The sequence below is a fragment of the Triplophysa dalaica genome, chromosome 6, assembly GCF_015846415.1.
Source record: "Triplophysa dalaica isolate WHDGS20190420 chromosome 6, ASM1584641v1, whole genome shotgun sequence".
Lineage (NCBI taxonomy): Eukaryota > Metazoa > Chordata > Actinopteri > Cypriniformes > Nemacheilidae > Triplophysa > Triplophysa dalaica.
The window spans coordinates 22453443-22479003 of record NC_079547.1 but is presented as its reverse complement, the minus strand read 5'-3'; the positions used below and the strand labels follow the sequence as shown (position 1 = coordinate 22479003).

The window sequence follows — 25561 nt, the reverse complement described above, 5'->3', positions numbered from 1 at the left end:
CATAAAATATCAGATTTCTGACAAATTCGTACTTGCCGATCAAATTTATAAATCATTATCATAGGCCTTTTTATTTTAAATGTGGTATGGTCAGGAGACAGTTTTAAACACAGTCTTTATCAAAAAAAGTCATAGCTTCAGTTAATCAAACACAAAGTATTTCAACAAAATAACGAAAAATTCTTTTCCCCAGCAATCCTTTCTTCTTCCCCTAAACAGGTGATTATCCAGACATCTGAATAGTTTTACAGGAATAACTAAGAACTGCTGTACATGCGTCACGGTTTGCCCGCATTTACAGTCCGGTCGTTTCTCTCCCAATTAAATCTTTGTTTCTGGCCCCTCGCTGTGAAGAGGATCCCCGCCTCGCTCTCGCTGTTATGACAACTGACTCAGTGGAGTCTAATTAGCCCTGTCTCCTTCTCCGTCCACATCCCTCCGTCTCCTTCATTTGTGCCTCCCTCCCGCACGTTTCCTTTCGGGAACCGAGAGGTCAGCAGACAGATGAAAGCACCTGTGAGATGTTTGTGAGGCAAGATAGAGAGTTAAAATGGTAAAAAATATAATCTGGCGAATACCGAGCGGATAGAAGAAGAACAGTAACAGGCTTGGAAAGGGGTTATGTGCGAGTAAACAACCGTGATGGGGCTCTCACAGCGATAGACGTGGACCTGGTACTCCTAAATGAACGTCAGGAAGGAATGAGGGATTGTGCGGAGTTTCCTGCCATCAGAGAACATCTGCCGGCTTACAGTCGACATGCCTAAACAGCGTATTTGCATTCTCCTTATGATCAAAGCAGAACGCCACACGCGAGCGCGGAGCAGGTGTCAGACCCTTCCTTTAACCCTCCTCCTTTCCACAATCTTCTCCAGAAGTAGCGCGGTAATTGCCGAAACGTACAGGTTGAGGGTAGAAAGATCTAGTGTTAAATTCTTGGCATTTTAGGAAAGACAAGATGAAGATTGGCGGTGCAAGTGTAATTAAATCAATTACATGCCATGAATCATCTCTCCTCTGTACCTTCTCTTCTCATGATGGGAAAATGGCCTGATTCTTATTGTCACTTTGCAGAGTGTGCCGTTGAACTTCGGGCACACGGGTTTGAGTTGCTTAGAAACCACTTTTCTTTTTTAGAAAACTGTTTGCATCCTTAGACAGTTTCTTTAAAGTTTGTGATCGTCTCATCTGTGGTTACGTGAATATTATCGAATGTGTGTGTATCTCACAATTCCTGGTTGCAAGTTTTTGTTTGTAAAACCCATTAATTCTGTGCTCCTGTGTTCTCCCTCATATTTTTTAAAACCATGACCCATATTTGTCATGCGCTAGGAATCGAATTCTGATTGTATGAATAATGCATCGAGTTATTGCTTTAAAATTCTGAATGACTAAATCTGTTGATTCGTTCTTCCTCCCAAGTGTTCATTAAATCTGTGTTCTGTGTACAAAAGGACAGCCGATGCATTTGTAACTCCCCTTTAAAGTGTATGTGTAACTTTAGACTGGCTCTTCTGTGAATATTTGACCCCACAGACGAGCACACTCGTGTCCGGCTGCAACCGCTGGAGGGAGACCCCCATTCGGACTACATAAACGCCAACTATATAGATGTAAGTATGACATGGTATGACTCTTTATGGTGACCAAAGCCCTGCATACAGCCATATGGATCGATTTTAATGTATTTTATATCGCATTTTGCATTGCTGCTAAGCAGTATTAAAGAAAAATAACATTTCAACAGTATAGAAATTAGGAAAACGCCTGCAAAAAAATTGTAAAAACTGAATCAAAATAGTACAAGTATAAAAACATTTATGTATTTATACCATTATTAAGATACAAGGTCCCATTGCAGTTTTGTTTTAAACAAAATCACATTAGCATTACTGTTAAAATGTCTATAGGATTGTAATATTATATTAATATAATATACACTATATTCATAGTGCTATTATAAGATGATATGCGTCTTTAAGCCTCCGTGTTGTGTAACCTTCCTAAAATGCGAGAGGAACTTTATTCTTTGCTGTCAGAGAAAGGCTTAATAGATGAATTTAACTTTTGTGAAATGAGCTGCTAAGAGCCGTGCTTGTAGTGAATGAAACTAAACTGTTCTCTGCCTAAACACTCCCATGAGTTACTGTGAATTACAAAGCTAATGTGCTCAGTTAGCGACAGGTCAAAATGAAAGAATTTCCTGTGCGCTCTGAATCCAACACGTTGATGTAAATGGCATAATGATGCTGTCGACATGATTGTTTTTATAACAAAAGGAATGAGAGTGAATATGTCCATGTATGTTATAGACAAGCTTTCTTAGACCGCAGCAGCTATAATCTCGCCACCCATTTTAATCCTGAATATAAAACAATTACCGCCACCATCGTAGGAGAGACCCGGTCGTAAACCTCAGCTGTGTGCTTAAGAGCTTGACGGGAGCAAGGCTGCTCTGGTCACTAATTTGTTTTGTGGTGGTTAAAATGCTAATGGAGTGAAAGCTTCGGAAAGTTAAATTATAATGTCTCATTGAATGCAGAATTGGTTTCAAAGCCTGTGCTTAAATGAAGTTTATTGTTGCGTGCAGGTGAAAAAATTAGTTTCATCTGAATCATTTTCATCTTTTTCATCTTGTTTCCCAGGGCTACCACAGACAGAGGCACTACATAGCCACACAAGGTAATTAAGAGAACAAAGATACAACATCAGCAAAACCAACAGAGTTTCTGAACCGAAAACTATCAGTGTGTGTCTGTCTCTGTATTCAAAAGCACTAATTGGAACATCCCTGCTGAAAAAAGCATAGAAATGCTTTTGATCTTAAGGTGTATAGACATGATGTTTGAAATTAGTGAGGTGGAGATATTACACCTTAAAAAGTAAAAAGTTGACTTAAAATTTCAAGGCAACTCGCTGCTCAGCTTTTTTGAGTGTACTCAACTTTTGGTCAAGTATTTCACCTAACTCAATTAACTGAGTAATGTCACATGACTGTAAATTGAAAATAAATAGTTTAACCAACTTTAAATAAATATGCAACAATCAAATTTCTGAGTTCACTCAACTATGGACTAAATTGACACAACTCTATAGATTATTTATATAATGTTAATATATAATTGTTCTATTATACTGTACACACTCTACTTAATAGATATATTATATACACACTTAAGTAACTGCTTAAGCTGTATGTGTTTTAAACATTTTAGTTGTCACCTTCAGACCTCAACACTGAACACATGAGCCTCAATCATGGTAACAATCATCAAACATCGTTAAACATCGTATAGTTAAAAAAGGAACTCTTAATACTAAAGGTAACTTTCAATGACAACAAAATCTAAAATAGCAATCATTTTTATCATTTTAACCGGCAAATTGAAAATTCTGCAATGCATGCTGGGAACTTTCAAACACTAGAATTGTTTTTTGAGATTACAGTTTGGCAAGTTGGTCAAACTTCTTGTCCTGCTTTGGACAGATATCTAAATTCAGTCAACCAAAGAATCTTTGTTGGTACCACATTTCGACTCATTTTGTTCACATACTCACAATAATACATTCTTCTTCTTCTACTAAAAAAACTTTGTTCAAGGTACTTTATTTCCTTTGTTGGTAGAACAATTTGAAGTTGTATTTTTTTTTAACTTGTGATTTGATTTTCACTGCACGGTTATCACAGCCCAAATAAATTATGTTCACTGTATTAATTCCGGAAATTGAAAACTTGTTTTTAGACAGAAAAAACTTATGCCATTTGTTTTGATCAATGAATCACGGTCAGCATGGCCAAAAGAAACCACGATAACGGTGTTATTATTCTATTTATAAACATAATTTTTAAAAAGAAAAAATGATCTTTGGTCAATAAATCTCACTCAAACTACAAGTGTGTAGAGCCAGAGAGAGAACTGAACCATTGTGACACTTAAGGCAATATACGGTGTGCGTAGAATTATCACAGTATCAATGATCGTGGTATTTCACGCTTATTGACGAACATACAGAATATACTGATAACATACATATGAATGGGCAAAACATGTTGAATTATTTTATTGATCTATTAAAAATGTTGAAATTAACACCAGTTAAGAATAATCAAAGTTGTAGACCTGTTATTTATTGTTTGTTAACTAATAGTAAAAAAACAATATTACTGTAAAGTGTTACTGTAGTGTCTTATCTGTAATGTTGGTGCGTGATCACATTGGTGCCTTTGTTTCTAAATGTGTTCCTCCTCATCTCCCGTAGGCCCCATGCAGGAAACAGTGAGGGATTTTTGGAGGATGATTTGGCAGGAGAATTCTGCCAGTATCGTCATGGTAACCAACCTGGTGGAAGTGGGCAGGGTAGGTGTTCTTCAATTATCTCTTCCCTTGATAATTATCACAGGATTAAGGATGATGTTTACAAAGTCCGCCTCCCCTTGATACACAGTTTACAATTATTTTAAGGTTAAATCAAGAGTTTAAGAGAGTTATCAAGAGTTTATACATTTATAAATTTGTAAGACGTGTGGTTGCACAATTTGTAAATAGTCCATGTCGATGTACAGTATTTAACCCCAAAATGAAAAATTCTGTATTGCAGTCATGAGAATCCGTCTGATGATAATAATAAGTGACAATAAATGCTTGACAAAATAGATGCATTACAGTAATAGAAAATCTAATATCATAATATTACACCAATATGTCCTCGACAGATTGGTGAGACTCAAACTTTTAGAGGACATCCTAAAATTGACCACATTTAGGTGCAGTTCTCGATATTCCCAATGAGAGCCGTTTGGCGTTACAATAAATATAACGACCGGTGTTCGATGATTTGCTCCAGTGAACCTCAACCGCAGGGGTTGTTAATACAGAGATAACACCTTCTCTGACAGGTGGCCAATTACAGCGCTTTGTAATGCTATGTCATCCGGGACTTGTTTGATAATACTTCTTCTAGAAATGGTCTGGGCTGTAATATAGACAAAAATTCTGTAAGATTAAGGCGTCAAACGTTGATATCGTATATTGATGTCTGTGTGTTTTTTAAGGTGAAATGTGTGCGCTACTGGCCGGATGAGATGGAGGTGTACGGCGACATCAAAGTGACGTTGATAGAGACGGAGCCTCTTGCAGAATATGTGATCAGAACCTTTACTGTCCAGAAGGTATAACTTTTAATACATCTATTTATCCTCTGAAACTTTAGACACTGGGGTCACTGGGGTCTTTTTCAAAGAAGAATGAGATACCACATAGATCTCATTAGTGTTTTCTTGTCCAGCAGGTACGTCTGTCTTTCCATCCCTTTATAATTTAATCCTGTTCTCCATCAGCCTCATGTTCACGGAAACCCCACGAAGTGTTCTTTGCGTTAAGCCTGTAATGCTTATTTCGCTCGATCACTTTTAATGTTTACATTGTTCACGGACAGATTGACTGCCGATCTGCATAAATTCAAAAGCAACTTCTAACAGACAGCCCGAATGAGATCTTAAACCCGCAGATGATATTTTGCAATGAAAGCAAATCGCCAAGCTCTCAGAGGCAGCTCGAGTTTGCTTGCGGAAGCCTCTGATGATCCAAACACAGCAGATGTAGAGAAAGAGATGCTTTGATAGTGGGAGTCTTTGGGAGTCATTTAGAGGGGGCGTGCGGTATGGAGCGGCAAGTCATCAGCGAGTTTTTGAAACTCCTCGATCCATCTGTCTCACGAGAGTTTCAAACATTTCTTCAACTGTGAAAAAGAAACAATGAGGTTTTTTGCCTCACTATCTCTGTTGTCTCTCATAGACAGCATTGATGCTCAACACAGAGCAAATGGAAAATCTTAAATCTTCTTAGATTTATGGCAACGAAAACAAAATTGTTTAAAATCCCACTACAAGTGGTTTTTACAGATTTTAAGAATGCCGTGTTCATGTGATTCAATTGCTGAACGAGATTATTTAAATTATGAAAGGTGATATTATTGGCCGAGTGTTAAACTGTTCTTGTGCGTCCTGGTGCGTATACACTAGAAATGGATTTCATTTCCAAAATATACGATTTCCAAAATGTACGATTTCAGAGACCCTGGCATACCTTTAGTGCAATTGGGGTCTCTCAACATCTACAGTGGGTCATTTACTGTTATTAAAACACACACACATGTGCCACGGGTCCTCGCACGACAGTATCAGAACCTCCAGACACAGATTATGTCAATCTTAATCCAAAATTATAATTAAAAGCTTATCAGAGCATTAAGTGCTAGTAAGGAGGTGCTAGGAAGCGGATTCTGCTGTCTACTTAGTGTGTGTGTCACACAGACCACATGTCAGTACTTTGGCTAAATCAATGAGGTTTAAAGCATGACCTTATTTTTACAGTATGTAGCGTATCTAGGAATATTGCTGTAGTTAAGAAGTAAATACTATAGTATTCTGAAGTATTTTTTCATGTGTGAAGATATTATGCCTATTATTGAATTTAAAACACAAAATTAACTGAAAAAAAATATTTTGGGATTAAAAGGAATCCATTCTAGCAAAATCCCACTCATCACTGATCTTAAACTGACCAGATGCTCTTTCGTTCAGAAGGGCCATCACGAGATCCGCGAAATCCGGCAGTTTCATTTCACCAGCTGGCCTGACCACGGCGTTCCCTGCTACGCCACCGGCCTGCTGGGCTTCATTCGCCAGGTCAAGTTCCTCAATCCTCCAGACGCCGGGCCCATCGTGGTCCACTGCAGGTGCGGACCCCTTTTAACCATAAGATTTCCATTCTGTCTCGTGCTCCGCTTGTCTGTCACACACTCTCTCTTCTAAGATGCATAGTAGCCCAAGGTTTATGTTTTCAAGTTGGATCGATGGTGTGTCTGTGAATCCAGAATGAGAAAGCCATTGATTATTTAGATTATACAATATTCCCTGAGGGCGTTCAATGGCTGTTATAAATACAGTATCATGGTATGCAGTGTAAGTTATGTTTCTTCAGGGCGTTTTTTTTAAGGAATACTTAAGATTACCGATTTAGTTCTTACTCATTTCTGTTGTTCCAAACCTGTATGGTTTTATTCATGGAATACAGTGCTGTTTAAAAAGATGTTGGCACACATTTTCTCTCAATGAATATGTCCACAAAATACCCACGTGCTTGCAGTACACACACGGCTATACTCTTGTGGGCTTTAACTGGGAGACACTTGGACCACGGAGGGTGGTTGCCTCTCCGAAATGCATTAAAATCCTTTATTACACGGCTCATTTGAATGCTTGATTCTGATTGGCCAGTCGTGACATTCCAATGGTTGTTATTTTCAGATAAAAAACGCTCAAAACTAATAACACCCTGTAACCCGGATGCTGCAAATCCTTTTGAGAGGGCATGTTAATATTACACAAAAATGTATTTTAATATGTCTTTTAATAACATTCTGCAGTCTGGATTCGGTAAAAATGAGCTAATAAAATATTTCAAATTCACATTTTATGTCCAGTTTTTTTCTCATGTGGCAAGTACCCGAGTAATAAGCAGGATAATGTACAAGCAGCCGGCTGTTATCGTGAAATAAGCCCCTTCAGTGTGATACACTTATTTCTCCGATAACAACCGGCTGCCTGTACATTATCCTTTACTTAATACACACCTACCAGCCAATCAGAATCGAGTATTCAAATAGACCATGGTATAGTCATTTTTTTTATTTTGTCAATGTTTGGGTAATAAACTGTATATTACTTTAAATAAAAGACAACATTTAATTATCATTCAATTAAAAAAAGTATATGCACATTTTAAAGGGGTCATATAACACTTTTATATTATCGTTTGTTATAGATGCAATACAATGCGTATACACGATTTAAGGTTTAAAAACGTTTTATTTTTCACACACCGTACATGTATTCATCTCCTCCTTGCCCTGTCTTTCTGAAACATGAAGATTTTTTACAAAGATCATCGCTCTGAAAAGCGAGGTGTGCCATGATTGGCCAGTTAACCAATGCGTAGTGATCAGTCGAATACTCCATTTGCTTTAAGATAGAATGCTTCTTTTGTTCCGACACTTTAATGTTTGCAATCTTACGTGTGTATTACATACATGGGGAACTTATAACACAACAAAGACACAGAAGAATACGTATTCGCGTCATATGACCCCTTTAACGTATTAATGACAGATTCCTACATGGAATTTAAGCATGCTGGTAGCAAGGACATCCTCTTTCTCTCTCTCTTTTTCTCTCTCACACTCTGGTTGTTTACCAGTCACGCCATAAATCACCGAGAGTGACGGGCAATCTGTGGCTCTGTGGAGTTACTCTGTGTGTGGGAAGTAGTTTTAGAGTGACGGATAGCACATCTACTGTCCAAATGCTCGCAAACACACACACACAAACACTTAATTCTCCCAGAACTTTGTTTTTGTTACAACTATCATTTAAATGCTGGCAAAACTATAACCTCAATCAATGTAGTATGTGTACAGTATGTGTTATTAAGCTAACATGATAACACGCTAGTTAATATGAGCAGTTGTATGCTTGCTTGTTGTTCTCAAAGTTTTAATATTACTGTGAATCATTTATTCATGTTATTTATGAATACTTGCCATCATTCTCTGGCTATAAAGTAAAATGGGTGTACAGAATATTGCAGTGGTGAGTCATAGAGATGGTTTATTGTTAATAAACTGTGTGTGTCATGTGTGTTTCATGCAGTGCCGGGGCCGGAAGAACGGGCTGTTTTATTGCTGTGGATATTATGCTGGACATGGCGGAGAGTGAAGGTGTGGTGGACATCTTTAACTGTATCAGAGAGCTGCGATCACAAAGAGTTAACATGGTTCAGACTGAGGTGAGCTGTATTTACATAATCCTGTTGAAATCACAGTTACTGTAGTTTATCATATATAGTACACGCTTTAAATCTGTCATCGGTCTCTCGCTCACTCACACACACACACACAGAACAAACACACACACTTATATACAGTTGTGCTCAAACTGATTCAACAAGCATAACTGTAGCTTTCACTAGTTGATTCATTCATTCATTTACAGAACATTTTACTACCTCATTCATTCGTTCATTCACATAACATTTTGATACCTAATTTGTTTGTTCGTTTGTTCATTCACAAAACCTTTCAATACCTATTTCATTCATTAGCTCTTGCGTTTGTTGTAAACGTTCACTTAGTTCGTCCGGTCTTTTATTCAGATCACCTTTAACTACCTGATTCAACACTGATTGACATGAATGTTTAATACCTCATTCGTTCATTCATTCATTTGTTCATTCGTCTATTCGTTCGTTCATACGTTTGTTTGTTTGTTGTGCGTTCGTTCATTCATACGTTCGTTCATTCACATAACCTTCCGCTAACTAATTTGTTTGTTTGTTCGATCATTCAAAGAACCTTTCAATACGAAATTCATTCCTTTGTTCGTTTGTTCATTCATTCGCTCGTGCGTTTGTTGTAAACGTTCACTTAGTTCGTCCGGTCTTTTATTCAGATCACCTTTAACTACCTGATTCAACACTGATTTACATGAATGTTTAATACCTTATTCATTCATTCATTCATTTGTTCATTTGTCTATTCATTCGTTCATTCGTTCTTTCCTTCATCCGTTTGTTTGTTTGTCCGTGCGTTCGTCTGTTCATTCGTTCATTCATTCTTTCCTTCATCCGTTTGTTTGTTTGTCCGTGCGTTCGTCTGTTCATTCGTTCATTCATTCGTTGAAATAACCTTTCACTACCTAATTTGTTCATTCATTCGCTCATGCGTTCGTTTGTAAATGTTCACTTAGTTCATCCGGTCTTTTATTCACATCACCTTTAACTACCTGATTCAAAACTGATTCACATGAATGCTCAATACCTCATTCGTTCATTCATTTATTTGTTCATTTGTCTATTTGTTCGTTCATCCATTTGTTTGTTTGTCCGTGTGTTCGTTCGTTCGTTTGTTCGTTCGTTCATTCATTCATTCATTCGCTCAAATCACCTTTCACTACCTAATTTGTTTGTTCGTCCGTTCGTTCGTTTGTTCATTCAAATAACCTTATGCTACCTGCTTCATCATTCATTTACATAACCTTTCACCACCTGATTTATTCATTTACACGCATAACCTTTTACCACCTGATTCATTCATTCATTTAACCTTCAACTTTCTAAATTCTTAATTCAATTACAATACCCTTCACTATCTGATTCATTCATCTGTTTATATAACCACCAAATTAATTTGCTCTTTATTAACTCTTTATTTCACTCCTTTCTTTCTTTCTTTCACTTATTTACATTGGCTGAAACTACCTCATTTGCTTTTGCTTTTTTCATTGGCTGTTGGAATTCAAAGTCTTGCCCCCTTTGGAGTAATAAAATAGCAATATAATAATAATGCAAGAGGTATACAGTACTCTAATGTTGTTTGGTATGTTTTACTGAGTTATTTGATTACATATCAGCGTTAACCGTTTTAGTCTTAAATATGAATCATTTTATTTGTATTGTATATTATTATTATATATTTGCCATTATACGCTTTACCAAATTGAAATTTGGTTTTATTTCTACATTAATCCCGGTCTGCCAGTGCCCACAGCATCATGAGCATCATTTCACATGGACACGTTGTTTCATTCTGATGTAACACAATTTTGCAATGTGGACAGCGTGCTTTTAAAAGACTAACACTAAACACAGCGCTGGCGATAATGGGTTCTGGGAAGCAATTTGTGTCATCCGGCGGCCCCATTCACAGCTAATCCTCCACAGACACAACATAAAGCAATTAATCTTTTAAAAGGCTTTTTCTGCTCTTTTTTCGTTCACGTCCTCAGCCGAAGTTCTCACCGGGTTATGAGTAATAGGTACGGTAGGTCATATCAGCTTGACTTTAGCTAAGCGTGGATCAAAGGCCTGCATTAACATTCAAACCCTTAAGCCGCAGGCATTGTTGAGTTAAAATATGGATAATTCCACCCCATATTGAGGGCCGGGCTTTAAGAGAGAGTTTAATATTAGCCGCAGGATGCTGACAATGCTTCCAGTGGCCCCTTGATCTCATTTTTAAGGCGCGTTTGGAGACGATTTAGGGACACGCTATTTGAGCGTGAGAAACTGCAAAAGTTGAGATACGTCGAGATCCCTGACGCTGGAGTCATTTCAGCGTCTGCAAAATAAACTTTATACACTTTATGCACTTTCATATAAATATTTGTATTTCCCTCATGACTTCCCTTGATGCTGTGATGTATTTGTCATAGCTTGAGGTCCGGCTACTGAAATTTACATGAATTATGTAGATTGCTTGATTTGAAGCTGAAAAGATGTCAATAAGCCTTAATTGTTTTTGAGCTGATATGGTTTTAGTATGATAAATTTAGCTCCAAAATGCCTAGAGTGGGAAATCTCATGTGACCTAATAGACAATCTGTGTTTTCATCAAAAATAAAGTAAGTGTTTGGCTGTGAATGTAATATTGCATCAATTTAATCAAATTAACTAAGATAGAAAAAACATGTTGCAAAGGAACTAAATGTTCAAACCTCTCTAGACTTAAGAACTAGTAAAGGATTTTTTTTTGAAAAAAGAAGCAGGTCGTGTATCCTTGGTTACTTTGATAGTGTAATGTTTTGTCATACTTAAAATGTCTATTCCAATCACATTCAAAGATCACATCCTGGATACAAAGTAGTAGTTTTATCATCTGATGCCATCATTGTAACCCTGTGCATCCACAGAACTTTGTTGTAAGGATTATTTGTATCTTTCTGTCTCTGAAGGAGCAGTATGTGTTTGTGCATGACGCCATCTTGGAAGCGTGTTTGTGTGGGAACACGGCAATCCCAGTGTGTGACTTCAGAGCCATTTACTACAACATCAGCAGACTGGACTCTCAGACCAACTCCAGTCAGATCAAAGACGAGTTTCAGGTGAGACAAAGAGAGCGGCTACTACTGTTTGTCATTTAAAAATGACATCTCAAAACCAGAGGTGGACAGAACTTCATTTGAACTCTGGTGAAGGACTTAATCTAGAAGTACTAGATTTTTTACATCAAGGTGCAATGTGTAATATTTAAGAGGATCTATTGACAGAAATGCAATATACATAATTTATGTCTTCAGAGGTGCATAAAGACCTTACATAATGCAGCGTTATGTTTTTATTAGCTTAGAATGAGCTATTTCTACATACTATTCTTAAATACGTTATCTCCTTTGTCAAAGAAGCGAAAAGGTGATGACATCTTAGTTCTGTGTCAGCCGCCGTAGTGCTTTGTAAGGTAGTGTGGGGGCAATTCACAACTTAACCAATAGATGCCGCTAGAATCTACACAGAAAATCGAAGTATTGAATGTAAAAAATCAATGCGTATTTATAAAAGGCAGTAGAGTAAAAAGTATGATATAAGCTTTATTATGTGGTCAAGTCAAACGTTTACAAATACAGAGATTTCAAAATGTACTTGAAAGCGAAAAGTACTGTTCATCTTTATTTGTTTCTTTAATAAAAGTTCTTTGTCGTGTCTTGTATGTAATTCTCTTTTTTATAAGGTTATTAGGCAGAAAACCCTATGACTTGATACTGAAATCCTTAACTTTTGATGGCAAACTTTGTAGCAAAGTCAGCTCTGGAAAAGATGTGAGGTTGTTGGAGCCTGTTCCCCAGGATATCAATATCCTCCATTTGCTCTCCATTAAATCTCATCAGCCTCGAAAAAACAATCGGAAAATTAAATGGATCCCATTTGTGATTTATCATCCCTAAGGCAGTAAAACAGTATGAACAGAGACTTACTTTTTGTGGCTGGAGCTCTTACAGCATAATCGGCGAGACACGTGACCAGCCCACGTATAGTCTAATGCATTGAATGCTTTGAGTTTTTTTATTCTTGCATATTGGCAGAATTATATTACGGCCGAAGATCCTGCAGCTATTTCCAACAACTTTATCAATCTTTCAAAAGGCTCATGTGCGATTCTATCACGGTTTCTCCTCGATTCAAAGATCTTTGAAAAAGTCAATTGGGAAAGGAAAGCAGCTCCCATTATGCATTTAGATGAGGCAGGTGAGTAAAGACGCCGTGACTCAGACATGAGGGGAAAAAATGCTTTTTTACGAGCCATTGGCAAGCTGCTGGGCCTCATAAAGTCCAACGCCGAGCTATTTCTTTTCATGGCGCCTTTATGTTTTGTATTCCCTGTGAAATGAGCGAGTCACCGCCGTCTGAAGAGAAGGAGCGCTTTAGATCTGTGAGGTGTCTCATAAAATATGATGAATATGTTTCTATCTTTCTTTCCTTCCGATCTTTCATTTTCTATCTAGTTCGGCATCCCTCTATCTTGTAAGCAATTTTTCACTGTCGCTCTCTCTCTTTCTGTCTCGCTCACTCTCTCCATCTCTCTGTTATTCAGTGTGTCTTATACATAAGTAATGACTGACCTTCAGTTTAGTAAAATATTTGCGCTGGTTGCGGTCGAACTACTAGTGCGAGCGGAATTGCTTTATACACACCATTTTTTCTTTCAAACAGCTTTATTTTGGCAGGAAAATAGGGAAGTACGAGTTTTGGTTCTGTAGTTTAAAGATTTTTATTGGACGGTTCTGTTTGATTTTTTTGTCAGACTCTGAATATAGTGACCCCGCGTGTTCGTCCGGAGGACTGCAGCGTGGGACTGCTCCCGCGTAACCACGATAAAAACCGCAGCATGGACGTCCTCGCCGTGGATCGCTGTCTGCCTTTCCTCATCTCGGTCGATGGCGAGTCGAGCAATTACATAAACGCAGCGCTAATGGATGTAAGTTTGAAAGTTTTAACGTTAAATCTGACTTTTCTACTAGGGATGTAACGATTCACCGATACGATTCATTCACAATTTATTTTTAGAAAAAGAGTTGAACAAATCATTTTTATCATTTCTATAATGCTGTACATGTACAAACAAATATTTTATGTCAAATAACAAATCTAAATTGCAATTTTTAAACAAATTACAAATCAAATAAAAAAGGAATAATGCAAAAGTTTCTCTAGAATAAACAAAGTAAGACATTTAAGCATATCCACGTTTTTCAAGTTTGCTAAAACAGCGGCTCCTGCTGTTCAAAACATGTATTGTGATTCAAATAACATCTCAACTGGCTTAAATCGTCACATATTATAATTGATTTTCAACCGGCTCTCTGTGAATCGTTGCATCCCAATTATCTACTTTTTACTGTCCTATAGTTTATTTAAGAAAACAGTCATTCATATTTTGCATTTTTGCATTTACTTTCGTTCAAATATGGCATCTTCTACCAGGTTTGTGATGGTGTGTGATGTTTGTGCTCGAATGAGATTGGAGGGGTTTTTTGTACGTTTTGCTTTCACCCGGGAATACCAAAGACCTAGGAGATAACATAGCAATGCTCAAAGAAACAATGGAGACAATCTAGCAAGATTAGAACACATCTCTATAATCTCCACACATCATAATCACACTCGTTTCAAAAGCAAGCATCTTCACACAGCGTCTAACACAACACGCACTTTAGGTGATGAACAACACAATAAACAGATAAGAGATGAGATGTATTAGACAGGTTATGATGTGAGGAACACTGGTTCATACATACCCCCATGACTTCTCCGGCAAGATCATCATTCAGTCCAAAGGGTGAATTCAATAGTTCAGTGGGAATTCAATGTGGACAAGCACATTTTCGTCTGCATCCTAGAACTCTGTCGTCTAGAACTTAAGAATCGCATTTAGCACAGAATTTTGGGCCACATTTACTTTGCTGATTTACATAATTCCTTTAGCAAATTCAAACTCTAAGGCAAGTTTCCGTGCACATCTTCATGGAGTTCATGTCATTGCGTGTTTGAGGCACATTGGGATGCTTGGAGTTCGAGCAGGGCCAACATGTAAACCTGTTCTCTTATTGATCGTCCCAGAGCCACAAACAGCCAGCGGCCTTCATTGTAACGCAGCACCCGCTTCCCAACACAGTGGCAGATTTCTGGAGGCTGGTGTTCGACTACAACTGCTCCTCCATCGTGATGTTGAATGAAATGGATGCAGCGCAGGTACGTGGTTCCCGGAGGCTGTGAACTACTTGACCTTCACCTCTATTTAGCAACTATTATCTGTTGGAATTTGTTATGTTTGGGTTGATATATTTTCCTGATAGTGTTTTATTGATTTTTGTGTGTGGATATACAAAAAGCAGGGAATGTGATCTGAAGGCAAAAAAAAATACTTGAAGGAACAGACAACTAATTTATCTATGAAATTCTTATGTTATGTTATGTCATGTCATGTTATGTATTTAATTTCCTTTCTTTATTTTATTATTCTATTTTTTTATGAAAATGTAAAATCTAAATCTAAAAAAACTGCTTTACAAATGTTTTTGTGCATTTCAGGAAATATCAACCAAAAGTTATGTATTTTTGCAAATATCTCTTCATTTCCAACAGGTTGCCATAGAGATGTTTTAATATAATTGTTCACCTGAACTTTTTTTCACATCATCTTTTTTTCACTGTCACAGTCACATTGTATGTAAATTGTATTTATTTTGTTCAAAATCTCTACATCCCTACAGCTCTGCATGCAGTATTGGCCCGAGAAGGGTTCCTGCTGCTACGGCCCCATTCAAGTTGAGTTCATATCTGCCGACATCGATGAAGATATTATCAATCGCATCTTCAGGATCTGCAACATGGCACGGGTAAATGCATCCCAAATGAATTACATCTAGTTTAAGCCTGAACCCGAAGGAAGTCCAAACGACAACACGTTTTGGGACTGAGGAGGTTCAAATTTAGTTTCCTTTACAACAACTTCTCACCAACCACAGCAAGATATCCTATAAGTCATACTGTGTATTTTCAGAATTGATGTGTTTTGGTCAGGAAAAATACAGTCTTTGAGCTCCATAATCTCATAAGCAGAGCTCATATTTGAAAATGGCTTGGCATGCTGTCATGTGTTTCTTCTTTGGCGTGTCATAGCTTAACATTAGCATTCATTACTGCAGTTTCAGGTGATTAAGGAGGTGTGCAACGTTACTAACACACATCCCCGGCTTTTTTTGTTCTCCCCATTCTTCTTAACTGCTGGTGACAAGCGGCGTTTACCGGGCAGCTAATCAGTGTCGGCGCGGCAAAGAGGCGCAAAATAAATAAGTGCCACAGCGGCACAAATTTGCCGTGAAATGGCCCCATCGATGGAAAATTGCATGTAATACGGTTCTCATTTAGTGGATCTGATTGTATCCAGTAGACAACTCTGTTTGGTTTCGCTTGGCTTTGTGTTGTTTTATTTTTTGTTTTGTATTGTGTCTGGAGCAAGCAGAAGAGCTGAAGGTTATTTATCTGTCCAAAACAGAACATATGCCAGTAAAGAAAAAGATTGTATTGTATCGTTTCATTTACAGTATCAACGTTTTTTCAGATGTTTCTCCTGAAATGCTAGAAAAGATAATTTGGGTAAATTATTGAGAAATGTACCTACTGAGATCCTGATTTGGGCGTCTTTGGTCATTTGAACACAGTCCGAGATGTCCTTAAGAAGTCAGTTGAGATTTTAAAGTGATCACTTTAGGGTTTTGCTTAGTGGTGTGTTGGTGCAAAACTGTCAAACACAACATCAAATGTTTATGAATAAAAATTCACACGTCTTGTGTTCTGCTTCCAGCCTCAGGACGGCTACCGGCTGGTCCAGCATTTCCAGTTCATTGGTTGGCCAGCGTACAGAGACACGCCGCTGTCCAAGCGCTCCATCCTGCAGCTGGTCAGACGATTAGCCAAATGGCAGGAGCAGTATGATGGAGGAGATGGACGCACGGTGGTCCACTGCCTGTGAGTATATCCCTCGAGAACATCACGACCTGTATCCCCGAATGAGCAGTGATATAAAATGAATTGAAATATCAGAACCCTGCGGTCATTAACTCTGTTCGGGTTCATTCCCGAAGGGCCACGTTCATTTCCAAATGTAATGTTGATAGCATATGTTTACCCTAAAATAAATGTTCTTTGCTCGGCTGATCGGTTCCTTAAAGAAACCTTATCATTCAGAGAACCTTCCAGTTGCAAAAATTGTTATTTGTAGCGGTCTAGAACAAGGTAAGACAAATGGATCTTTTGACCCGAAAGGTTCTTTGGAGAACCCCAAATGGTTCTTCTGTGGCATTTCTGTGAAGAAAGAGTGTATGCCACTAAAAATCTGAAACTCCAGCAACTAAATGACGAAAGGATAAAAAACGTACCGCCTTTGAGCCAAGGACAAACTTATCAGTGTCACAAATTAAATCCAGACAGATACAAAAGATCTGACAACTCTATTACCTTCCCTTCATTGTCAAAAAGTTCAGAACAGGTGTTGAATGCAGAGCAATTTCCCAAGCAGAACTTATTTCAAAATGTCATTCTTGTCACATAATGGTGATGTTCTGCAAAACTAAATATTCACTTTGAAGTCGCTTTTTCAGAGCTCGTAGTGCTCACATTGAAATCCGCTCAATCGTCAAATGAATCAATGAAACGCCTCTCCGTAAGACCATTATAATACAATTCTTTTTTATGTACAGGAGATACCCTTGCTATTAAAGACCAGCTTTGATGTCTGTTTATCATTGTTTGAAGATTGACTAGCTAGTAGTTGATACATAGTAGATGAATTAGTTTATTGCTGGTTGCTTCTCGAACACAAATATACTACAGACTGTACTCTTCCATCTGTTACCATGCTGTATCATGGTAAGGTGTCTTTTTTAAGGGTCAGAACTGAGAAAGTACAACCCCGATGTCCTTTCATGTTTTATTTAGCATATTCCTAACTCAGCTCTGGTTGGAGGGTGTTTGCTGGTGAAGTATGAATGACTTGAATTCTAAACACGTCATAATATGGCATCTTTGGTCTTTGAGAGCCAGAAAGGGATAATCGTATAATAGGATTTGTGTGTCTACAACATTTAAATAGCACTGGAAGAACGGTAGCTTTGATAGGTGGGCCAGAATCGCACCAAACGTTCTGACTTACATCGGTTTAAAAGATGTGATGAGAAATAGCTGATATAATTAAAAATATTAAAAAAACATATAAAAAATATTATTGCCAGACGATCACCTATTTCTATTTATTACACAAACTAAAATAATGTATGAAAATGGGGTTTTTTTTATTTGATGTCCCGCTCAAAAAAATCACTTCAATTTAATTTGTGATGTGATATTTAGAGTGTTGTTAATACACCAGTGTGTGTAAGCTCTTTAGTCACAGTAGTATTTCCAATATAATTATAATTAATATATAATCATCAATAAATAATAAATATAATCGTTATTCATAAATTTTCGAATTTACAGTTTTATAAGAAAAGCTGATTTTTTTCTTTACATTCAAATGCCCAATTATAGTTGGTTACTTGCAATCCTTAATAGAAAAATAAGTTTCAATGGTTGAATGTTACACTTATTTCTTGTTACATTGATAAAAATTTGAGCAAGCTAAAACAACATGAATAGAGTCTATTTGGCTGTTTCAGTTTGTTATGTGCATGATAAATAACAATACCATTATTAGTCTTAATGGTGCTGTGTGTAATATTCAGGATGATCTACCTACAGAAGTGCAATATAATATACATAAATGTCTTCAGAGGTACATAATAACCTTGGAAAATGGAGTGTTATTATCTTTGAATGAGCTATTTCTATAAATATATTGATAGAACATGGAATTCTTACATGGAATTCTCCATGTTGTTTCTATAGTAGCCCTTAACGGACAAACTGCTCTACAGAGCGCATTTCTTAAATATGTTATCTCCTTCAGGAAAGAAACGAGAACCTAACAACATCTTTTTCCAGTGAGAGCCGCCGTAGTGCTTTAAAACGAAGGGTTGGAGTGAGCCATTAGTTGCAATTCCTCATCGCTAGATGCCGCTAAAATCATCACATTGCTCCTTTAAACAAGTTGTTCGCAAATTCCAAAAATATATGTTTTCTCTATATTCTGACATATTTTCTAATACATTTGTTAAACGTCATATTGTTTTGAAACAAAATAGCCAAAACTGCGGTCTCTCATTGTTTAAACAAAAAAGTTCACATCATTTACTGGGCTATACCTTACACTTTTCTGGAAGTCAAACTACGGTTCATACACTTAAAAATGAAAAGGTTTTATCCACTTTAAGGTAAGCCATGTTAAGAAATGTAGCACGAGACAAGCTGCGAAACGATGGGATGTTTGGTTTGTTTATGGTGTTTTATTTTCGTTTATCTCTTCAGGACTGGCGGAGGACGCAGTGGAACTTTCTGTGCCATCTGTAGCATCTGTGAGATGATCCAGCAACAGAACATCGTGGACGTGTTCCACACAGTGAAGACGCTGAGAAACAACAAAGCCAACATGGTGGAGACGATGGTAAGTTTTGCGTCCCGATGCATAGGCTATCTGTCTTAAATAGTGTTTGATATTAGATTTTCTGTGTCCCAAATCACAGTTTGTTGACATGGGTACCCTTTAATTACCAAGATGGTGTAGTATTTCGGATGAAAATTCAAAGTGGTAACTTCAAGTAGTTTGTTGAAACTCCTGATGAACGTTCCACTTGAAGCAATGGCTCCTCTGGCCTCCGTAAAGTGTTTGTCGTTCTTCAACGCTCGGAGCCGGAAAAAGAGCGTAATTACTCCCTCACCCCTCACCCGTGAGACAGACAGCTGCAATTTCTGCAGTTGGTGACTCCAATTCCGAGACGCTATGTTCCGTCTATAACCGGCGACCGCTGCAGGTGCAATTAGACATCTGTCTCCAACCTCTTCCCCTGATTGCACTCCAAACATCTCGCTCAGCTGGACACGACTGAGAAATACGTCTGAAAGGTTCCTGAACTCCAGGACTAACATCATGGTTCCCAAAGTCATGTTAAAAGCTATTTTAAGATTTCCAAATGATGAAAAGCCAAAGTAATATTTTAATAATATGTAACTCGTAGTGTGTATATTTGAAGAGTTTGGTTCCAAAACGCTATAAATCCATTTTGATTCATTTGAGTAAAAATGTGTTTTCTTTACAAAGAAAGTGGCAAAATGAAAACCACTATTTTCTGTTTCAGATAGACTCTTTAGGTTCTAGTTACATAAAAAAATCAAATCCAGATTTTGATTTTAAAAGATTTATTATAAAAACGGATCATTTCCCCCCCAAAATGCAATAAATCCATTGAATCAATATGAAAGTATTTTTCATATTGAAACTGTTGAAAATACACAACAAAGTGAGTTGAACTCAATATATTACTAATCTTACATACAGGCACTGGAATAAGTATCATTTAATCTGTCATCGCTCCTAAAATGAATTAAAAGGGTCATCTTTTTAATGCTATACTGTAAATTAGTGCCTCATCTTCTTCATCTCCTCATGTAAAAGATTCGATTTCGATGGCTTACTCTGCAGAAACCTGCACAGGTTCATCAATGATGATTCATGTTTGTGTTTGTTTGTTGAACACAAAGTACAAAGTAGATCAGGGAAGCTAGGAGCCGACCGTATTCAGAGCGCCGCCATTACTGTTTACAATGCGTGGAATGGTGTGCTGTGATTGGTTGAGCAGATATTCTGCAGAGACGTGATACTGTCGTATATTGCGGTTTGGTAAAAAGGGAGAAGACATGACAGAATAACACGGCGGACATCGCATTTTGCGTCAAATTCAAAAGTGACTTTTCAAATAGCGTTTATCGCATTTTGGAACCAAACTCTACATTTGTTTAATTATTCCTAAAAAATTACTTTCCCTTTACTGTCGCTATCTCTGTTTGAACCCTAAAATTACAGATACCTATATATTTTCGTATTGAAGTTAAGTGACATCCAACTGACAAGAATGCACCCGGCACCTCGAATGAATAGTCGTCATTATAAACTTATTATGAATCGTTATGATCTTTATGTACTCGCCCAATGTTTGATTTTTATTTGTTTTTTATGAAAAGTGACGGATCGCAGCTTTAAAATCCTTATCTAGTTATAATAAGTGAGTGGAAGTATCTGGCTAGGTGGCTTTGATTCCGCTTTCTCCATTATAACCCAGATGTTTTATCTATAATAAAAGTGACACTTTAATATAATTGTAATGTATTATTAATGACGGGGTGCAAGGAAAGCGCAGTCAGAATCCCCCGAGTGCCGTCTCCCTTTCAACCAGTAATGAATTTTTGCCCTGGCTTTTGTTTTTATTTAGGAGCAGTACAAATTCTGTTATGAGGTGGCTCTGGAGAGCTTGAACGGCTTCTAAACACATGAAAGGTGAAGACGAGAGAAAAACAAGGCAGGCAATCATCTCTTCCTCGGAACGACATCTCATCTCAACACGGACTCGCCTCTCCTCTGAGCTTCTGTGATGAGAAACAAGTTCAGCCCTCGACTCGGGGTTCGCTGTAAAATACTGTATAAATAAAACGAAACGTTCTTTGCCATTTCTTTCTTCTGTCAATGTCCAGTATCCTGGGCCGTGAAGTGAATCTTGTACAGGTTTTCCTTTCTTTATAGCTATACGCCTTGAATGTTTCCCATCCGTGTAAAGAACAACGGTGATAACAAAAGGTTCTTTCTACGTGCCAGCTGGGATTAACCAAATAGACTTTCCCTGAGCTATGTACAGATTTAAAGAAAATAAAAAGACAAAAACAAGAACGCTTAAGTGAATTTGTGGAGAAACGTGAGGACGGATATTTTTGTTATTCTGATGGTTTCGTGGTTCCTTTCTTTGACGCATTTGTCCGTCCGCCTGCAGTCTCTCACATGTGTGCAGTTTGCTACAGAACGTACAGATATCTGTTCATTGGAAAGTTGGAATCTTGGAGTAATATTTGTTCGGTTGATATTTCTGTCTCTTTTCTTTCAGTGTTGCTTCTTTCTATAAACGGCCGATGCCATGTTGAATTTAGTTTCCTTGGTATGGGCAGTGAATGAGGATTTCAAGTATTTTCTAGTTTGTCATTTGCACTTTACATGTGTTACGCCTCCAAAGGAAAATTGAATGAAAGTTATGGAGAATTATCCGGGTCATATTTCAGGTAAAAAGAGAAATACATATTTTGCATAAAGCAAGGAAAAGATCATTCAGATTTCGACTATAAAGAACATGTAAACCCGTCTTTTATCAGAGCTTACTGTAATGTAAAAATAATATATTATGTATATGAATCGAAATTACTTTTGAAAGCTTATGTATGAACATGATACTATTTAATTTATTACATTTTCTCACTTAAAAAAAGTAGAAACTCAAAGAGAATGGTTTTCATTATATCCTTATAATGGAAATGAGATTATAGAATTAAAATTAGATTATTGTAATGAGAATGTGTAAAGAAACCTTAATTCGTGAGTCAGTTTTCTTTATGCAAAATATACATTTCATTTTTTCTAATGATTTTAGACTGAAACATGACCTGGACACGCTTTGTGTTTGTAAATCCTCTTGCGTCATCCGATTTGTTTTAAAGTGCCATATTCTCATGTTCAATGAAACATTTGAAAGACTGCCACCAAACCACAGATGGGACGCATGTCAGAAACGTTCTGAACTGCACGCAACTCTTTTGACCAATAAAACAGCTGGCATCAATACAACTTTACCAGTGTTTGGTTGCTCCATACGCTTTTTAAACCAACTTCGACTGATCAGCAGTGTTTTTCAATGTGATAAAAATGCAAGAAATTTGAGTTGTAAATTCAAGATTTTTGCACGAAAACTGTGACTTGACTGTGATTTCTGCTTCTTGAACTGCTGAAACATGTATATTCAAGAATCTATGTGGTTTAAAATATCTTTAAAAAACAGCCATTACACAAAGTCTATTGGACAAACAACCAGAGTTTGTATTCACAATGGAAGAAAAACAAAATATTTACTGATTTGTAATGTAAACATTTTTTTTTGCGATGTGTTCTTGATTTTTTTCACTGCCTGTGTTTTGTTTGACCGCTTTCTTTTAATTTATTTGTACTTTTTTTAACTATTATTTATCATTTATTTGTCTAGAGAAGTGGTTTATGTAGAGCTGGTTATTTCATTGGTGGTTCTGTTGCTTGGAATTGTGATAACTAATAAAGGGACCAAAATGTTGAACAGCAACTTTTCACAATGGCTAAAGTTTTTTTATGTTCATAAACAAATGACGGTCACGTCTCCCCAAAGATGATACTCCAGTCTCCAGTAATAATGGCTGAAGAGATTTACAACACTGAAGATAGCTATGAGGTCATTGTCAGGAAATGATGTCATTCCTTTGCACCTAAACATTTAAATGTCCTGATTTTAACAAGTAAATAGATATACACATGTGTGGGCCCTTTACACACAAAAAAAACATTTGTGACTGTATAGTTGTCTATTCTGATTCTGACTCAACATCTCTCTCCATAAATACAAGCTAAGAAAAAAAATACTAACACCAATTACACTGGTAAAAAAAACAGACTTCAAAACTAACTTCAAATTTGTTTTAAATAGCAATGTATCAGTCTATAAGGTTGTTTTGGCGAGAGTGCTCTGAATAGACAACCTGTGCTGTATCTTACCATAACTCACATCAAACACGCTCAAAAGTGAAGGTGCTACTTTAAGAAGTCAAGACTCAGACTCCAGCAAAGGCTAATATAAAGAAGACAAGCTTCGTCTGAGCTCCACTTCACATTCCCAAGCACAGAAATAACCTCTCTGTGCTCACTTTGATGTCAGAAATATAAACCAACAGAAATGTTCTGATGGAAAACAACACAGTTCTTACCGTTTCAGGCGGTTCTGTTATGTGCTGTATTAGTTGCTCAGTGGTTCATTAGCTTAAACACTTTATATTTCTAGTAAATTATGTTTTTATCTCACATTGTTCAACATTGTGTTTGTGTGCAAATGTGAAATTCCAGCATTATGGAAATTCTCAAACAATCGATGTATTAACCATATATTAATCCGGACATTAGTCTATAAAGGAGTTTTCTATTTCTGAAATAAATATATAGCCTTACGTATATGACACAAGAGACAGTTTTTTAGAAATTTCATTTTTGGTAGGATTTCTATGAATTAAAAGCACAAACCTGAAGCAATAATACCCAACAAATGAAAGGGAATGGTTCTTAAAATTTAACTTAAAATAGTTTTTCGATTTTAATGTGCACATTTATGAGCAACATGGACGGTTATGGGTGTCTTTAAAAACAAATCTTTAAAAACTTTAGTCCCCCAGACTGCACAGTGGTAATTTACCTTTAACAAATATTGACATCTGAGCTATCGGTTAAAATCAGTGTTGAAAATAACCAGATTAACATTGATTCAATAATAAATCGATAATTTTTGCTACCTGGGTTGATCATGACCATCATGTACATCATTTAGTACACAAGTCACTATTATTAAAAAGATTATTGCTAACAAGTCATTTTCACAGCAAAATACATTTCTACAATATACTGTGAGTTTCAGTAAAGCCGTTTTAGTCTTGAAAATGACATTTTGACAAGAATACGAAAATAATCTCTAAATTTGTTAACAGCTCCATGGAGAAGCTGTAATAGTTTAATAAACTTTGTTTTGTTGTGTTGTAAGCCTGTTCTCTACGCTTATAAGAGACGCGCCTTTGGTCACTCTCTGTATCGTCAGTGAAGGACCAGCCATTATAACTCCACACAGCAATTATGCTTCACGTTCTGGAAAACCTTGCTTATTATTTTAATTATTAATTATTTTATGCTTATTTTTTATTATTAAAGTTATTATTAGGCTTGAAAAAAGGTTTGTTGAACAAACCGCTACATGTAAACGCTCATGTCACTGCATTCAAACAAATGCTTTGTTTGTTTTTATATTAAAGCGTCATAACTAAGCACTCCACACCAGAGAAAAATACTAGAAATCTACAATAGGAACAGAAAGCTTCTGCTAGAAAACATATATTTTTTGCTTTTGAGAGCTTTACAAAAAAAACTCGGCGTAGAATTGGTTTCTCGAAAAAACGTTGATTTCCAGCATTGATAACAGTGTCACTGAAAACAAACGTTGAAACGATGATGATATTAGTGAAAGCACTGTTATTTAAATAACACATTTGTTTTTGTATTTTAATTCCCTACGTAAAGCAGACTAAAATTATAATTTAGTAAACACATCACATTTAATTTGCTTATTTATTCAAAATATACACAAATACATTAACATCTTAGATTTTTCGACATAAAAACATTTTCAGGTTCATTCGCAAACAGATGTAAAACTATACAAATGTTTTTTAACTCTACCTCACACAGCAGGCACTTTATAAAGAAATCTTGAAGAAATTCTTTAACTGTCTGGGCCACACAAAAGAAAAATGTATATAAAAGAAAAATATCAAAACGTAAACAAGATGTTTTTTTGGGGTCCAGATATGTGTTTTAGATGCTTTTACTAAAGCAGTTAATGTGCGCAGAGGTAAGTTAAACATCTTCTTATAGTCCAAACTGGGCCCTCTGTTTGACCACATTTCCATCTTTAAAATTGAAT

General features: G+C 36.8%; 1 protein-coding gene across 13 annotated transcripts in view; it reads left to right on the top strand.

Moving 5' to 3' along the window:
* ptprt (protein tyrosine phosphatase receptor type T) overlaps nucleotides 1-23152 on the top strand; it is a 198911-nt gene extending 175759 nt beyond the window's left edge. For 8 of the 13 annotated variants that reach the window (XM_056750548.1, XM_056750547.1, XM_056750544.1 and 5 more), the window contains 13 exons: nucleotides 1528-1613; nucleotides 2646-2682; nucleotides 4261-4358; nucleotides 5054-5170; nucleotides 6584-6738; nucleotides 8711-8846; nucleotides 11789-11938; nucleotides 13633-13806; nucleotides 14949-15080; nucleotides 15602-15727; nucleotides 16696-16859; nucleotides 19296-19431; nucleotides 21254-23152. In XM_056750548.1, the coding sequence (XP_056606526.1) occupies nucleotides 1528-1613; nucleotides 2646-2682; nucleotides 4261-4358; nucleotides 5054-5170; nucleotides 6584-6738; nucleotides 8711-8846; nucleotides 11789-11938; nucleotides 13633-13806; nucleotides 14949-15080; nucleotides 15602-15727; nucleotides 16696-16859; nucleotides 19296-19431; nucleotides 21254-21307 (1565 nt within the window). In that variant the 3' untranslated portion in view covers nucleotides 21308-23152. The remainder of the gene's footprint in view (nucleotides 1-1527; nucleotides 1614-2645; nucleotides 2683-4260; nucleotides 4359-5053; nucleotides 5171-6583; nucleotides 6739-8710; nucleotides 8847-11788; nucleotides 11939-13632; nucleotides 13807-14948; nucleotides 15081-15601; nucleotides 15728-16695; nucleotides 16860-19295; nucleotides 19432-21253) is intronic. The other 5 variants (XM_056750549.1, XM_056750550.1, XM_056750551.1 and 2 more) reach the window with 2 other exon arrangements.
* Nucleotides 23153-25561: the final 2409 nt, after the last annotated feature.